The sequence below is a fragment of the Triturus cristatus genome, chromosome 9 (assembly GCF_964204655.1).
Source record: "Triturus cristatus chromosome 9, aTriCri1.1, whole genome shotgun sequence".
In the NCBI taxonomy this organism is placed as follows: domain Eukaryota; kingdom Metazoa; phylum Chordata; class Amphibia; order Caudata; family Salamandridae; genus Triturus; species Triturus cristatus.
This window is the reverse complement of record NC_140592.1, coordinates 884,670,132-884,688,687: the sequence shown is the minus strand read 5'-3', so window position 1 is coordinate 884,688,687 and position 18,556 is coordinate 884,670,132. Positions and strand designations below refer to the sequence as shown.

The 18,556-nt window shown below is 42.4% G+C and overlaps 1 protein-coding gene across 2 annotated transcripts in view; it reads right to left on the bottom strand.

The window, feature by feature from the left end:
• The window catches only part of CCDC85C (coiled-coil domain containing 85C), a 288,288-nt gene that overhangs the window by 16,617 nt on the left and 253,115 nt on the right, over positions 1-18,556 (bottom strand). For both annotated transcript variants that reach the window (XM_085626416.1, XM_085626417.1), the window contains 2 exons: positions 8,607-8,702; positions 4,023-4,121 (listed from right to left, as the gene is read on the bottom strand). In XM_085626416.1, coding sequence (XP_085482542.1) covers positions 4,023-4,121; positions 8,607-8,702 — 195 coding nt within the window. The remainder of the gene's footprint in view (positions 1-4,022; positions 4,122-8,606; positions 8,703-18,556) is intronic.

Sequence of the window (18,556 nt, the reverse complement as noted above, 5' to 3'; positions counted from 1 at the left end):
AAAATTGCATAAAATGCTTTGTGCACACTGATTGGCATATACATGCATTCCAAAGACCAGTGTTTTAATATAATTGCAATATAATTAACAATTAACAATTTTCTTCACCATTAATACAGGATTAATACAGGATTCTTTTCTTTTCTTCCGGTATTTATAAACTTGAATCAAAGAATAACAAACCACCTCCATCAACTCATTAAATGACATCCAGAAATCGCAACGAATCTGATATGTTTGTAACCTGTGAAACGTGCACACGCATTAAGATCAACTAGAAACAAAAGGGAACTTTTTGAATAGGTCCTTCAGCACACTCGTGAGACCTACAATGAAGCAACCAAAAGGCTTAAAGAATCTTGGAAAGCCACATTAATTGTTCATGGGATAGCATATAAAGATTACTTATGTCAACAACCTGGGGATGTGGCACAAAGCCACATCAATGATCAATACACTTAAATGTGGACACATCCAGTCCCTTCCTCTCATCACCTCAAAAAAAGAGACATCCTTTTAAGTTTTACAGGAGTCAATTTCTGCCCTACATGTGATACTAGAGAAACCTCAAATGTTTTGCTGTTCATTTAGGATAGCTTCGAAGTGAATCCAGACCTTTGGCGTGTCCACAGACTTTGCAGCTTCAATCCTTTGGTTAAGGGCAGCGTGAATCAATGAGTGGGGTGGATTTTAGGATGGCTAATGCATTTTCCCTATGCTTCACGTAAGAATCAATCTGTGAATAAGTGATGCCTTTCGTTCTCCGAGTGTGTGCTACATTTTTTCTGGCAAACTACATTTGAAAGTTGTAGGTCATTCGCCAGTACTTCCGGGATCTCTTGTGGCACTTCTTACAAAGCAGCAATATTCCTAGTTTCCAGGGAATGTTATAATGTACAGTAAGGCTTTTACATCCATCACAATAAATACTGCTTTAAAAAAAATCTTTTGTCTTTCTAGCTCCCCATGCTGTGGCCGATGAGCCTCGGATTGAAGAAAAAACATCTCTTGCTCCCTCACATTTGAGTCAGAGAATCAGTATGGGGCATATTCAAAAATGTAAATTATGGCCAAAAAAGTACGTATTTACGTCTGCCAGGAATTCACAAAGAGATTTCCAGTAAATGTTAATGCATTTACAACTACAGATTTCTACGCCAAACCAGTGGAGAAACCTGCAGTAGTAACTCCCAATCAAGAATTGAGAACTGGGTGTCCCTAGGCATGATCTGACTTGGCCAAACATATGTATAAGGGGCATTCCTATATTTTGATCTAAAAGGCTTTGCACCCTAGAAAGGATCAAAGATTTACTCCAGACAAACTGACGTTTCAGTATGTGAAAGGGAATGGATGTCCCCCAGATTTTCTAGGGATGTAGGGGGAAGAGCTTTCTTCCCACAGCTTAAAAATGATTTCCTAGCGTAGAAAAAACGTGTAAATTTGCACAGTGGCTTCCATTCCCTAATAGACAATTTTACGCTATGTGAAAGTCGCCCAGTGGTAATGGGCGCCTGCAATAACGGTCACTGAACGCTCCCAATAGTACACCACTAAACCTATGCCAGTGCAGTTTTTCACTGGCAGGATTTGTGAATAAGGAAAAAAAGTACAAGTAAATTCAGGTGAGATGTAAATCCCCATAAGTACTTTTACACTATATTTGTGAATAGGGTCCTATATGTCTGCTGTGTTTTTTCGAGAACAGGTGTACAAACATGCATTAACAGTTTTGTTGCACCCTTCACTCCTTTACAGTTTTGCAAAGTTCTTCTCGTCCGCCATCCAGATTAATATTATTGTTTTCTCAGAGTTGGTCTCATGTATATTTAAACACAATGGCTCTTCAGAAGTTACACTTCATAGAAGCAGTCAGTTGTGCATAAAAAGGCACCACGAGTAACCTTCTAAGGAAAAATGATGCATTCTTTGCCCTACAAGTAATTTTGATGCAAAAAAGCGTGTGGCGTGAAGAGCTCTTCATGTGTCCATAGCTGCCAAGGTTTCAGATTGCTATGAGTGCCATTGCAACGACTATGAGTGACACTTTCTCGCGAGTAAAATCAAGCGATGAAGATCAGGGAAACATATAAGTATCAGAAACTGCACCCATTTGAGCAGCGAGAAACTCTAAGAGGATCTTAAAACTGAGTCAAAGCACCAGAAATGGAAGGGCACCAATCGGAGACAGGCTGCGTGGATCCAGTTGTTAGTAGCAGAGGGCAGGCAGGCTCTGATTATTCACAAGCGCGAGAAAAAAAGCTAATTTTACAGCATAGGAAGAATATGTATCCTCCCGCTTCTGATTCTCTGCAATCCTTTCAATGTCCCAGGTCGACAGGCACTCCGGAGCGCGTGTATCAGCAAAATATCTAAGGGGGTAGCACAAAAACGTACAGACGTGTTCAGGGCTGGACTGACCGTAGCGGGCACCTGGCAATCCCCCGGTGGGCCGGACGGGTGGGGGCCGTTTTTGTTACAGGGCCGTTTTTGCAGCATTAACTGCAAAATCGGCCCTGAAATAAAATCGGCCGAAAACCGGCCCTGGCAAAGAGCTCGACGGCACCCCCAATGCCGGGGAGGGGGGCGGGCTGCCGAGCACTTTGCCAGGGCCGGTTCTGGTTCCCAGTCCGGCCCTGGACGTGTTCGGCAGTAAACTGCCTATGTGAATGTAGTACGCGCCATTTAGCTCATATTGTTTATAGTCACATGAGCGTGACGACATAGAGAACATAAAGGTGAAACTTGGGAGTTACAAAATCATTCATTCCATAAATCACAAAAGATGGCAACACACCATGCTTAACAATACTATAAATAGGCATTCTGATCAAAGCCATGCACTGTTAAAATCACAGTACTCACAGCGAAGGACGATTTCGGTTGTGGTAAAAAACCCAAAACCAAGTAACGACGTAAAAGGGTAAACAAGTCATTATATCGCAGCCAGCTATCACACCCTATTGGGCTGGGGAATAAACATTGCCTTTTCAAGTGTCCACTTGAAAATAAAATAGAACAAACAGTTGAGGAGTTTAAGGAAGAAGGAGGTAAAAGAAAAGGTGAGAGCGCCAGAGAAAAAACAATGCGTCTTGTACCGTAAGGTGACGGCCACAGAGGCCGGGCGGGGCTGGCAGAGGGAGCACAATTTGTTTTTGCAACACAGGACTGAAACGGTCTCACTGTGCTAGGTCACCATAGCAATGAGTCTCCCAGGCCCGGGAGAAGGAAAAATTGCTTCGCAGGCAGTGTCCATTGCAGGTCCAAAAGGAGAGGATTTCAAGTACATTGGGCGAGCACAGGAAATTGTGTCAAGCTTTGTGACACAGCTAGGAGAGGGAGTGGACAGCAGAGACCAACTACCAAAGCACAATAGCCCAAACACGCTTAAATGTGCCTCTTTGGGGTAGTTCTAAGGCTAAAGCGGTAGTGACTACCTTCAGAGAGAAAAAAGCGTTGTTGTTGGATCGAGGGGAGGAATGCACCTGTGGTGGTGGGTGCACAAGCCCCACCAATCAACCTGCTAGATGACCACGGTTCCCGTCACAATACCCCTCAAACATCATACCACATTCCTGGCACCACAGGCTAGCTCAGCCAAAGTCCCCAGGCACCCACTGGGAGATGTATACAGCACAGAGCAGAGAACTACACCTGTAAATGCATAACGTAGATTTAAAATGGGGACATGTCCCATATGAATTTCTGGATACTAGAAAGACCGCTCATGGAAATACCAGCCTTCAGTTGATAGCAGCAGATGATCTTCCAAATGTGTGAGCAACTATCCATATGCTAGACCAAATATGAGATTTGTCAACATACCCAAGACACTGCAGTTTGACAGACAGGAAGCCACAAGACTGCGTTACTGAGGCCGTAAATTCAGATGTCTCGTCATCAAACCTGTTTTTGCACTCAAAAGGGATTTAACTGTAATGCTCATTGTACAAGAAGATATCGATTGTTATGCACCTAAACATACAACTTATAAGCATAATGAAAACCATGTGGGTCCTTACATTGCACATTTCTCGAACAATTGCCTTTTCTTTTTCACTGAGGTCTTCTTCATATGTGTCCTGCATTTGCCGGTCCAAATTTTCATGCACTTCAAGGACCTACGTAAAATTAAGAATATTTTTCACCATGACTTTTTATTAAACACATATTCTAATCACACAAAGTAGTAAAAATAAAAATCAGCATTTAAGGTGCAATAGCAATAGCTTGCTCATTTCAGGTGAGGGGCAGGGCCGGACTGGCCGTAGCAGGCACCGGGGCGTTTTCCCGGTGGACCGAAAGGGTGGAGGCTGGTTTTCGACCAGTGGGGACCATTTTTGGTACTGTGCCCCTTGTAACAAAATCGCAGCATCAGTGGTCCCACCAGCATCACCCTCGCTGCCTCCCCACCACCCCCGGTCGGTCGGGCATAATTACCAGGGCCGGTTTGCTATCCCTGTCCGGCCCTGGTGCGGGGAGAATGTCTACTATAGATTACTGTATTGGGATTTTTATTAATATTTTCGTCACAGGTTCATGTCACTCCATTGTTACTGATGATGTACTCTGAAGCAAATAATTGAATTTCTGACGTTTTCTAAAACATTAAGATTTAATCTCCAAGACGCTATGGGCCTTATTATTATTTTGGCGGTGTGGCAGTGGGCAGCCATGCCAGCACCCCTCTGCCACACCGCTAAAGCCATATTAAGACCGCCCGCCAGATTCCGACTGGAATCCGGGTACAGTGGTCCTGCAGCAGCTGGCCCGCGGCAGTTCAGTGCTAAGGCTCATACGAGAGCCTTTGCAATGGAAACGCCATTACACGATCCTGCAGGGCATGGACTGAAAAGTCCATGCCCTGCAGGAACTCGGGGTACATGCATACAAGGGGGCACACCATGTGCCCCCTTGCATGCATACCCTGTTGTAGAGGCAATAGGGGGCAATGTAGGGCCCCCTTTGTTTCCCCACCGCCACATTTTTCATGGCGGTCTCACTGCCATGAAAAGTGTGGCGGTGAGAAAACTCTTAATATGCTTGGTGGTGCCGTATTGGTACTGCCAGCATATTAGGGGCCTCAGACCACTGCAAGACCACCAAGGATTGCAGAGGCAGCCACAGCGGTCCCATGGTGGTCCGACCGCCTTACTTGTAATAGGTCAGTTTGACCACGGGTGCAGGGGTAGCCGCACCACCATCGTGGGTTTGGTGGTCCATCGGACCTCCAAACTTATAAAAGGCCCTATGCAACTATGCAACCTTGGAAGTTTGTATTTTACCAAAAAAGACATTAATTACAGGGACTGCCCCATAATGTCTTATGGTTACTTCAAATTGCTATTGCTTTGACTTGGACAATTTTCTCTGCTAACTCAAGACATTTCAATTGTGGCCATTAGGCCAAAGTGAGGTAAAAGAGAGTTAATAGTAATAGCCAAACTAATATTGCCGTTGACATGTGAAGTAATAGTGATGAGTTAGCCACAGTGCACCCCATTAATTGTCAATTGTGCAAGATCTGCATGTCTGACTATTCGTGCTGAAAACTATTGCCTCTAATACATTGCACGGAAATTAGCAGTGTTTACTTGAAATGTTATTGCAACTTGTCTTGTGCTCGACACCAATGATTCTTTAACCACATATAGCTCTATATGTTAAGAAATTGAGCTTTTGCATGGGTAGCGGACATGACATTGACAAGCTGATTAAGAACCCCAAAGAGTGGAGAATGTAATTGAACGGTCCCAGCATCTGGAAGGTTGATGATCTGCTGAGCTGGCCATCCAGGAATGTATCTACTCGTGGTTCTGGTGTGTTTTTATGGAGATCATCACTCTGTGAAAGATGGTAGGATCCACATTCTGGTCAATGTGGCATAAGATAAACTGACACCTTTGATGCAGTACCATGAAACAGAACCCTCAAGTCAGCAGTCATAATTAGGATATTATGTGAAAATACATTGAGTAAGGTCCACAATGCATACTGCACCTTGTGTTTTTTAACATAAGAGGACAGGATCTGATCTCAAGTTGTTTAACAGTAACTAATAATCCCTTTAACGGCAATATACAAGATCTTCCTTGAATGAAGTTTGTATAAGGCAATGTTTTATTCAATTTTGATCTTCAATACTGATCAAGCACAGCTCAGGTTTCTCTTGTGAGGATTTCTCTTAGGGTAAAGTGCAATTCATATATCTTATTTGTGAATTTTAATAACTACTCAGAACTCCAGAATCCATGCAGACCTGTTAGTCTGAATGAATGGACAGGTCTCTAGCCAAAGGTCGTGCGGTTTAATTCATGTGAACTTTACCAACAACATACCAGTATTAAGCAGTAACTGTAGAGCTAGATTTAAGATTTCCACTGGAAGGTGGTACGCTTGAAATTTTAAAACAAAAACAAAATATTAAGTCGCTTTTAACACTACAGCATACAGTTTGACCATAGACTAAAATGAAGTATGGGAAGAGAAGTAGTTTTAAAAGTCTGATCTCACTGACCACATTGTGAATGCCTGCCTTCCTAACTTACCGAAGTATCATAAAAATGTTTAGTTCCAGAGGACAGTTCTTAAACATAATTAAAGGAAATCAAGATATAATTAACTTATGATGTTGACACTTAAATTTTGCTTTGATGTGTCCTCGTGGGAAATTGCCATCTGCTGGTGCCCTAAAAGTCATAAAGCAGAGTTCTCCAATGTGGGGTCATGGTTACATACAATGATCTAACTGCTTCCAGCTTTCTACTCAGGTGTGGCAACTTCCTTGCTGAGCTGTCAACAGGAAAGCGATGATTCTCTCCTTGAAATAGCTCGGGTTTTCGTGAAAGACTCAACCTTCACCTATCCCCTTGGACACTCAGACATGAAGGGACAATTTACCAGAGTCCCGAATGTCCAGGAGTAGTTTTGGATTTGGTGATAGGGCCCGGAAAAAAGACATTTAAATGAGAGCTTCAAAGGGAGGAATGGACAAGACATGGGAAGGTGCGAAGGAGTAGGGGATGGTGGGATTCTTGGTAAGACTAGAATGGTGTTTTACAGGATTGTTTAGCTAAGTTTCTGATTGTGCAACAGGTGAGTAAGTACCTTGATCAATAGTAAGAAAACTCACTGGTTTAAAGTATCATAATCTTCATGTAATCCCTAGTTCATATGTGTTTGTATGTGAACAGAAACAACTTAGTGCTCTATGGTTCAGAAGTTCAAAAGCAAACGAGTAACATTGACCCAAATAATAAAGGCCGTCATTGAAAGCGCTGTGAGACGATTCAGTTTGAGAAGTTAGCTATGTGAGCAGTCAAAATGCATAACTTCTTCCTGTGACTGTTGTTACAGGAAATTATTACCTGTCTGAAGCTTATGTTGTATGTGCTTGACAGGTCTAAATGAAGTCACGGTAGTTTGTCTTTACTTTAAAGGTCTGTTGACATGTTTTACTTTACCCTATTCTTTATGTCAAATGGCGTTCTGAAAGTGCAGGTACATCATCCTATGTATTCTGCTGTAGTCCATTATTTAAAAAAATTGTTGGACCTGGCCCTTTTTGCAGAGTTTTCCCCAAACATTTTGCATTGCTCCTGTATTTTTCTGACCCTCTTTTTGCTGGCTTTAGGACTGATTACTTTTCTACTTCTGTCCTGTGCTAAAGTACAAGTGCTTCCTGTCTAAAATGTAATGGTATTTGGTTTCTCCAAAATCAGCATATTTGATTTACTAGTACGTCCCTAGTACCGTGCACCATGTGTGCCCAGGGCTTGTAACTCAAATGCTACTAGTGGGCCTACAGTACTAATTGTGCCACCCACATAAGTAGTCCTGCAAACATCTCTCACTGCATTGGCGCACACCCTGGAAATATTAACAGGACTACAAGCACAGTATTATTTGCCACATAACTCTTGGTCAAAGATGGGAATTCTGTGTAGGTGTAAGGAAGGACTTTGGCCAAGATGTAAAAATATTTTGTAAATGGTTATCTGATGAAAATGCAGATATTTAGAGTAGTTGCCAACCAATTAATTTTAGAATGGTTAATGTGCAAGAAATTTTGCAATCAACATAATCGTGAGATCTTAGATGCTATTTTTGAACAGGTCTGGAAGAATGCCAGTGAAGTCAGTAATCTATTTAAAATTGAGCATTTTGGCACAAAACTACCATAATCAAAAATTAACTGAAAAGGTTTCAATGTAGAACAATTTGTCTGAAAGGGGTTTTTCATGAAAGAAAACACTTATTAGAGAATCTTTATCAAATTCGTCAGACTATTATTAACCAAATATATTGCTGATTATGCATTATATTAAGATTACCATGACCAGATCTGTGACAAGTACCGTACACCCAAAACTGCCAGTAATATAAAGGTTTTTGGCACGTTTTTGCCCCAAAAAAATCAAAGCCAGGAGATGTATCTTTGGTCAGGAGAGACTCTGTGCAAAAATGTATCCAAATTTACATATTGCCTACAAAGGTGTCCATCTATTTTGTGAAGTCTGTGGAAATTCTGTCTTGATAACCAATTTTGGTAGAGCAAATGCAGAGCGCGAACAGTGCTCAATGTAAAAAAACCGAGGCAGACCTACCTTCATAGCATGCACAACGGCCTCTGGCTTCTGCACCCCAGGGACATACCCAGCAGGGGGTGTAGACGCAAGTTCAGGAGTCTTGCGGGCAGGACCCTGTATAAACCATACAAGAAAAATCAGTGTCTCTGTGTCTCCGGCAATTGGAAAAGCATTCTTACAGCATGCAAAACAATTATGCTCTCAGAAATACACTGCATGGAAAATGAGGGAAGTGGTGAAGGTCACGCAGCATAATATATGCATGCATCCTGTGAAAAGGAAGCTGGTAGAAGGACAAGCTGGATAAACTCCAAAATAAACTAAGCTGAACAAACAAAAGATGCTGCTACACTTAAACCACAAAAAAATGTAAGACTGTTTCAGAGATAACCTACAAAACTGAGACACCGAGGTAATAGGACATCGTAGGCATAGTTTCTCCATCATTTTAATGTAGCTCTAGACATATATACATATTGTGAAATCCTGATTTAAAAATAAATAAATTAAACGTGATTCTCAAAACAACTCCTTCATGTAGGTTTAATTTACTTTGCGCGCACACACACAGTGTTACAACAATTTTACACATTTCATATGAAACAAGCATTGGCTAAGCCAATAGGTCTCGCCTTTGAGACCCTATAAGTGTTTAGCCATGCAAGAATTGCATAACTAAATACTTATAAGGTCCCAAAAGCGAGACCTATTGGCTATGCAAAGCGGCCGTGCGGCCGCGAAAGTGAAAGTGATCACTCTCACGATCAAACATCAAAGCGAAAGTGAAAGTAATCGTGGTAAAGCGGGGCGCGCGCGCGCACATGCACTGTAGCACTAGGCTGGCCTGGTAGCACTTTTTGGTGCCCTCTCAATAAGTCTCGCCAGACCAGCGCATGCACTGGGTCAGGCGAGACCTAAATAGCTGAAATGTTTGTACTAAATGCTGATGTAAAAATATTTGAAATAAGTAATGCAAACAACCTAATTGCGAGTAAAGTGTTATAAGTCCATATCATCCGTCACTTTGGGGATATACTAGAACGCATACAACCGTTGTTGTAAGTCTGAAAAAAGCAAAGGTCTGTTTTAACCCACAGATCAAGTCTGGACTTGCTGACATAGCTTTGAGTGGCTTCCCAAACATTTAATCAATGCACGATGCCCCTTCAATTCTTAAACTACCCGCAGTACTTCAAAGGTCATCTGAACAAGACGTCACAAAGGCTTAGTATTAGCTAGACCTAGTCCACAAACTCAAGTCTTGTCTTCCCTACTTCTATTGGTATAATCCAACTATAGGGGCAAGAAGATTCCACCACAGATCTACTAAAGGAAGTCTTCCACTGTGCCGAATGCGTAAACACATCCCAAAAGAAATGAAGATTCAGAAAGAGCCAGGAAACAAATGTTCTCATTCTAGGCCCCCAACACTTAGGAACAACCTCCCCATAGCTTTCAACCCTGAAAACAATTCCGAAAGCATCTGAAGCCCCACTGGCTCAGAGAACTTTTCTCCAACCAGCTAATAATGCCAGGAACATGTCACATGAGACTCATCCTACCCACCAATATTCTACATTGATGTGTGATGACCCGAGGTCATCCTCTGTTACCCCGTTTAACAGAACTTCCGCAGTCTCAACACTCTACGCAACGTCAAAGTCTCAAAGCTATACAAACTTAAATGGTTGTTGTGCACCCTTCAGCTATATACAAGTCATACGTTCATTAAAAGATATATACCAACTGCCAGACCTGCCCTGTTATGTCATGTAGTTTCTATTACTGCCCTCAAATGAGGACAGTAGGCAAAGTTTCCTAAAAAATTAGAAAGCATGTTGTAGCTTTCAACACAAATGCTGGACAAATGTATTATACCGGAGTAAACTGATACATCTCTGTCAAAACACCGGCTTTTCTACCAAGCCTTTCACAACAGTGGTGAACATAAAGAATTATAGATGCGAACTACCAATAACGTTTGTATTTCACTGATGGTGTTCCAGTAACATCAAATAGACCACTAATACCCAGAGGCTGTGCAGGTGTATGCTTGAACTTCGCTAATTGGTTTGTAGTCTCAGTCCTTGTTTTTATTGGTTACTAATTCTGCCTATTGTTTTCATCCAATCAGAGAAATGCCTTTTTCTTGCTCCAGATGTAGTATTTAACCTAGAGCCCAAAAACCAATATTTTACATTTGTATCCATTTTTATAGCTGGTGAATTGTATCCAGGATTCAGAAGCATTTGCAATCCTCCGTGCTTTAGTACAGCACCAACAGCGCTGTTGCATGGATCTTGGCGACGTTTCAAACTGAAACACATAAGTTCACCGAGTGGTCGGCCGCAGTTAGGAAAGTAAATGTTCGATTGGGGGAAAAAAGTTGAATAAAAAAATGGACACTATTTTCAAAACATTAAGTGTGCATAATAACATATGTATTTATGTATTCCCTTCCTGTATTGAGACTACTTTCAGAACAGGGTAATGCAAGTTTACGGATCCGTGGTTGGTAAGGGGAAGCAAAGTGCCTCGTGTACTATCTCAATAGTTCATTCTGAGATCATTCATTGCCTGCGTTTTCTGGAACGTTTAGGTTTTTAATATTCTAGGGAGTAAAATATTCATGCTCTGCCTCCAAGCATTTATGGGATTAGCCTGAGCCTCAGCTACATCGATAAATTTAGAGAAAGGACATTCTGGCACATTAACACCTCGGAGTTGGTGGGCTTCTGAAATATTGAGTAAGGTCGAGGAAAGTGCTGGATCCTTTTCAAAAGGATCTTCAGAGACACGCACACACGATGGACGCTGGCTGTGCTCTCGAGCTAGCGGAAGCATTCTAAAAAAAATACATCTTGGTCTCCTTTTCCTCTAACCGTACTGGGCCCTTTACGATTAGACAAATGGCAGCATTGTCCTTTACCACAGAGGCCATGGTCCTCTGATGTCTTTCTCCGCCGAATACGTGGGAATTAGGATGTCCAGATGCCATGGTAACCACCCAATTTGGACCATTAATTGGTAGCTAACCACCAATTCAAATAGCACATTTCGATGAAAGAACATCAGGAGACAATAGACTCAGGCAAATTTAAGCAATTTGAATATTTTATTAATGATCCAAAATCAATCCATATAAGTAACATTTTAACCATCTCAGTCTAGAATCTTATAGCATGGTGTACTGAACCACACATTTAGTCATCGTTTCAATCCAAAGGAGGATGGCTATTAGGGAATGACAGATTACAGATTTTCACGACCATTGAAGGCAGAGGATGGGTTTCTAGAATTGACATCAATTTCAGGTTATAGATTCTAACCACCATTAAAGGCAGAGAATGGGCTGTAGTGTCCATTAAATTCAAAGTTACTAATTCCTATTACCATTAAAGGCAGAAACCGATTCTTTAACGACATTCAAAGGGTCAGATGTACGACCGCTTTTAGCAGACACCAAAGGACAATCAGGCTGTCAACGACCGCTAAAACGCTGTTTTTCATGTACTAACCCTACTTTGCGAATCTGTAACCTCATAAGGACTCATAAAATAGGGTTTGCGAGTCGATATTAGGAAGAGGTAAGAGCTCAGCCAGCCCTACCTAAAATCAGGAGTTTGCCTTAATGCTCCCGTTTCAAATAATACAATAAATCATAATTATTCGAGGATTATTCGTGAAGGTGGGGCCTCTCACAACCTTTTCATGGACTGCATTTTTCGGCACTAATCTGAGTAAAGGAGAAAACGCACAATGGACTATTTCATAAAGCAGGCCGCCGGTTCCCGCAGCCCTTTCAGAAAGAAAGCACCGAGAATTAATCCTTTCAAACAAATCAGTGACCGAGTGGCATGCAACATCCAAACAGGAACCTCCCACCCACACAATGGGCACGTTACTCATTACCAGCCTGTCAGGGAATCTATGCACTCTGAAAACTCCCTTCTGTCAGCTGTTATGAGACACACAAGTCAGTACATTGTTGGTTGCCACGTGGTTTTGTCTTCGGCTTGCCTGAGAAGTGGGTCAAAAGTTATGAAGCTTATCGGTTTCTGTTGATTTATCTTAATGAACCAGAAATACCTTTGTAAGACTCAGATGCCCTCGGAATACTTTTGCACGTTGTGCATTGACAGCTTCCATTTTGACCTGGTAATTGCCTAATTCGTATCTTACACACCTGATTTAGTGGCATCCAGATTGATTTCTTCATGTGCTCTCACCACCAGAAAAAAATTCAAAATATCATTATATTGCTAAAAGGTTATATCAGGAGAGACTTGAGCGCAAAGAACGCACCAGCAAAAGAAAGAAGGTGCTGCTAAAGTCTCCTGTATTTAGTCATTTTTTTATTTACAGATTATTTCTTTATTAAGTCTTGCACAAAAGACGGTCATGAATTATACAAGAATATCTACGAAACACAAATCAAATGATAGTACACGAATGTGCAAAATCTGTAAATACTAGAAATCTTGACATCATAAATGCAATTACATTTTGACAATTTTGCAGCAAAATTTGGCTCTTCATACTAAATAGTTATGGACCTTCTTCCAAATATTCTCATAGAATTTGTGTGCAGGTTTGCTCACTGCTGACATCTGATATGATCTACAAGTTACATATTCGAATCAGGGCAAGGGCAACACCGGCCTCCATCCTTCGGTGGATGACAAAGCGGGTATTAGTAACACTTATTTACCGCACTTACCAACGGCAGGAATGAGGTACAGAGTGCTTCATAACAAGGAATTTGTACATGCACACACTAAGCCCAATGGTCCAGGAAGGCAAAGCTTTACATGTCATTAGTCTAAATTAACTAACTCCCCATATCCAAGTGGTTCACTGAAAATGAGCAGTGGAAAACTTAGCACATTTTAAGTAGTGAAAATACTTTCTTATGCAGAGTTCATGGTACTATTTAATCTTGAAGTGTAATTTCCAACATGGAAGAAGTGAAGTGCTGGAATCCTCTGCGAATTACACAAAAAATTGGAATTTTGCTTTTAACGCAAGCTAAGCCTAAGGTAGTGAATTTCTGACTACTTTTTTTCAGCCACCATTGAAATACATTACTCATACTCAAAACATTGAGGGTAGCTCACAGGTTTGCATCACAATCTAAAATGAGTATATGTAATTTTAAATCCACAATTAAACAAGCATTGACAAAGCCAATATGTTTTTTAGCCATGCTGTACAGTATCACTGCTACTGTGCAGCATGCTGAATAAGAAAAAAAAGCCTATCACATGCCCAGCCTGTCATTTTGTGTCTGCGCACACCACGTATGCTCACACCTACAAAATGACACCACAGATTTTTTTCTTTTTGTTTGCCGCGCTGTTAGTTCGAATAATAAAAAGAAAAAATGCATGAAAGCTGCTTTTTTAAGGGCGGGTGGGTCATCATGAGCAGCTTTGAGGGGACAGGTGATGGGGCATGAGTGGGGGAGAAACATGGAGGGCATATGTGGGGGGTTGCAACGCGGTGTGTCGGGAGTGGATACAATGGGCAAAAGAGAAGGAGGGCGCAGGTGGGGGAAACAGAGGGCATGGGGACAGAAGCAGCATGGACTGTGGGAGTGGGGAGGAGAAGAAACGGGCGAGTGCAGCGAGGAGCGGGCAGGGGTAGAAGCACATTGGCAAGGAAGTAATGAGGGAGGACGCAAAAGCAACATGGGGGAGAACCACACACGTGACATGCAGTTAGACGGAGTGGAAGGAAAGAGAAGTACATGAGGGAGACAACTGGAAAACACATGCACTCCTATGGAATACTTAACCCAACAGAAAACTGTAGTGCTTGAAAAGCAAACAATAGAAGCATAGAAAGTGGTCAATCAAAAGAGATGGTAGGGAGGCTATGCTCCCTGGGAGGGTCAAACACAAGATTGACAGGCGGGTACACAAATAAAAGCAGGCAATTTAGAACAACAGGAAAGTCAACAATGGTAAGCTATGGGTGGACTTCAAGTCTCTGTTTGTTCTTAGTAGGCCCACAATATGTCTCGCTTCAGACAGTGCATTCCCTGTCCAGTAGGCTTGACCTGAAAACAATGACAATGCTGATAAGCTAGTATAAAAGCTAAAGGAATGCAAATAACACTAAATAAAAAATAATCAATAAAGCACTATGTCACTTGTGAACAGCACTTTAACGAGACTGTACGCAATAACTGTATTGAAGATTTTGCACACTTGCTGCAAAAAAACAGAAGCACAGAAATGATAAAGCGTAGCCAAAATGATAAATCAACAACATCGGTTCTATAAACTGCAAGAGTAATAATAACAAGCATTGGCATAGCCAGTAGGTTGCGCCTTTGGGACCTTGTAAGTGTTTGGCCATGCAGAACATTATCACCCACCGGGCAGATTTCTGTAATGGAACTAGTGCATATGTAAAGTGCTTTGATACCTTCATTCGCGCTACATAATGCAAAAAATAAAAAGGAATGAAAGGAGAAGTGCTTGCAGATTTCTGAGGTGGGGGAGCGAAAAGATGCACTCGGTAAAGTTACGCTGTGCCTACCTGCTGTAGATGTTTGATTTTTCGCCACAACAGTTAGGGTAAAATGCTGATTGCTAACATTCTTCTGTTTTGTTTAACCAGAGGCATAATAATCCGGTCAACAAACGGTTTAGCATCACAATGTAGCTATTTACTGAAACCCCACGAGGATCGTTCCCTTCCTCCCAAAGACATGGGTTGTCTTTAAGGAGCTTTAACTACTGTAGCAGCTGCTTGTTGCCTTCCAGGGTAGGCTTGTTGACCAAGGCCCGCTCATTAGACGGTGCTGACGATTCCGCTGAAAAGTAAGTTGTCAACGTAATTGATTTAGTTTCTGTTCCTTTGTGTCTTAGAGAAAATGAAAGCGCACTCTTGTGGAGGTGGGGTGGAGGGGACGTGCCTTCTAATGAAAGCGGAATTGTCTGGAAATAAAACCTGACCCAAAACAGATGGCAGCCTGCGCGCCGCCGCTGCTGGCTCCTATTATATAAAGGCAGTACCAAATCAGAAAGCGAGCACAGTAGAGAAAATCAGGAGCCGAATTGAAAGGAGGCGAAAGTGAGTTATCCCAGTATGCAAGTGAAGGCGGGGCTGGAGTATGCTGCATCTTGGTGCAGAGTTACAGATGTTTATTGCCAACCAAATGAATGTTAATTAGTCCATGGGCCTCTAATAGGATGAAAGGCTGAGCAGACGCGCTGGGGTTCAAACATGCGGTTGTGAGGGCAAACATAAGATTAATAGGGTGCTTGCCTTAAAGTTAAGATTGCATTATATAATGCCAGTACCAAATCAGAAAGCGAGCATAGTAGAGAAAATCAGGAGCAGGGTGTAAGCAGAGGCCTCGCTACCTCTGCCGCCACTGTCAAAACACGATTCTGCTGCCTTCCTCCTTCTACAAGTCAACAGCAATGGGACTAGCATGACAGCGAATGCACAAGTTTTTCATTGCAAACAGAGCATTGGCAGGGCTGTGCTTGTGCATGTTGCATGTGAAGGGAGGGTTGGTTAAAAAGAATGGCACGATAGAGAAGCGCTGGCGAGTGAGCGCGGCGAACACGCTAATAAAAACAGATGGTGACATGACCCCGAACAGATGGCGCTTCTGCTCGTAACCGCAAGCCGTAGGCGGATACATTTCCTGGGAAAGGTGGGACATGCACCTGCCTTTGTCCAATTGCTTGATGCACACAAAGCCCAATAGAAAAAATGCTAAAAAAAAAAAAAAATCAAAAAAAAAAAAAATCACACGCACAAGCGTGTAAAAGTCCAGAGTGATTTCAAGAGGTCGTTTTCCTAGAGCAGCGCATGCGCGCTACGCTAGGCTCAACCTAAAACTCAATACTGAAAATGCAGCTACATGAAAGAAGGAGACAGGGAGGGAAAGAAGTCACACAGGAAGAAGGGAAGAACGAGGGTAGTAGGAGAGAACACGGATAAAAAGAGTGTGTACACCAGAAAATTAATCCAATGAATAGTATATACCGAAGCGAGGCCGATTGCTATTTCTTTTCCAGATATTGCCACAATGCACTCCCAAATATTCTTTCAATATGGAGTGTAGCAATGTGGCAGTGTTATGTTGTATTTGCCCTGTAACCAGGTCTCGCAGAATTATAGGATTATGCAGTTTTCCACATAATTATGAATTTTTACACAGTTGCTTATAAATCCAGCATGTGCTGCATATTTTGCAGATTTCAACAAAAAAGGTGTGTCTACATTTTTTTTTAAAGTCACCAAAACTGCTGCCACGTGTGTTACCGCACAGTTGCAGGCCGTGAGAAAAGGCTGGCTGGTCACAGATCAGTTGAATGCTGCATTTGTGTGTTAAATAGTACTAATAGGATGAGAAATACGCCAAGACAGTGTTAACATGGGTAATAAGCATTGGCATAGCCAATAGGTCTCGCCTTTGGGACCTTATAAGTGTTTAGCAATGCAACAGTTGCATAACTAAATACTTATAAGCTCCGAAAAGCGAGACCTATTGGCTATGCCAAGCGGGCGTGCGGCTGCAAAAGTGATCGCGATCCCGAACATCAAAGCGGCCGCGAAAGTGAAAGTAATCGTGGTCAAGCGTGGCGCACGCGCCCGCGCACATGCACTGTAGCTCTAAGCTGGCCTGGTAGCACTTTCTGGAGCCCTCTCAAAAAGTCTCGCCAGATCAGCGCATACGCTGGGTCAGGCGAGACCTAAAAATGGCAAACAGCGAAGTAATATTGCCATAATTGCCATAAGTAGTTCTCATAATTTGTGTTTTACATGCCCCAAAAAATTAAGTCAGTCCGACTCATAATTTGGTTCTCCCTTTGCCGCATGTTTACAGTGGTCCTACCTGTAACAAGAAATCAATATTGAGGGAGGAGATGCCTTCCAGCAGTACATGTCCCCCAGGGTTTCCCAGGTTTGAGGCAGCACTCAAAATGGATGCAAGTCGGCTCACACTCTCATTGCACCACTGGACATAGTGTTGTGGGTGCACCTGGTCAGGGGTCTGCACATCATAACAACAACACTAACCAACTAAACAAGAGCTCCCACCCAAGCATGGTCACTGCCAAGATTCAGCCATCTTTCTATCAGGCCGTGCTGCCAGGCGTCTTCAGAGACCCTGACTATAAAACCATCCCATTGCGTGGAGCCGGTGATAAGCACTTGTCTTCATTCACATACTTTCCTGACAGTGGATTAATCATGCTTGTTTCAATTCTATTTCGCATTTTCATTTCCTTTCGGAAGTTACATTCTGGAATATATTCTTTGAGCCTGGGAGCCGGCGTAGGCCTTGATTATTCCCAGCTGCTCTGATTTTCAGCCTGCCCCCTCCCTCGGAGAGGCCGATTTGGAAATGCTGCCATGAGCATGCCTACTGCTTACAGATGTTGTTCTAGCAACTTCCTATCATGGCAGACAGGCCTAGCACAAGGTGTTTTTCCACATAAAAAGTGACATTTTGATAGATCTTCCCACTCCAATTCTACACCCAGGCGTGGTCGCCAAGCAACGTAAAAACACTAAACACACATTGACAAAAGCCAATAGGTCTGGCATTGGTCACCAGCCTTTTAGGTTAGTCAATGTTTGCTTTATTTTGTCATGTTTTTTTCAAAACGTTATTCTTGGGGATGCTGTAACATACTCACTTATAGGGCTTTTAATCAGCCCTCTTCACCCATTGGTCTGTTACTGTCTAATTCAAATTTTCTTCCACCCATTGGAGGCTTCAACGTAGGGCAATGGTTCAGCACACTTTAGCTACTGGCAGACTTCACTGTGAGTGACAGCAGAATTCACAGGGAGAACATCCACACTGAAAGGAGTCCCCCTCATTGCCATGGACGACTTTGGAACCGATGAGGGAGGGCCCAGCAGCTTCCCTAACAAAAAAGAAGTGCAAAAGCCATGTCAAAACAAAACGGATGCCAGGCCTATAGGCTTTG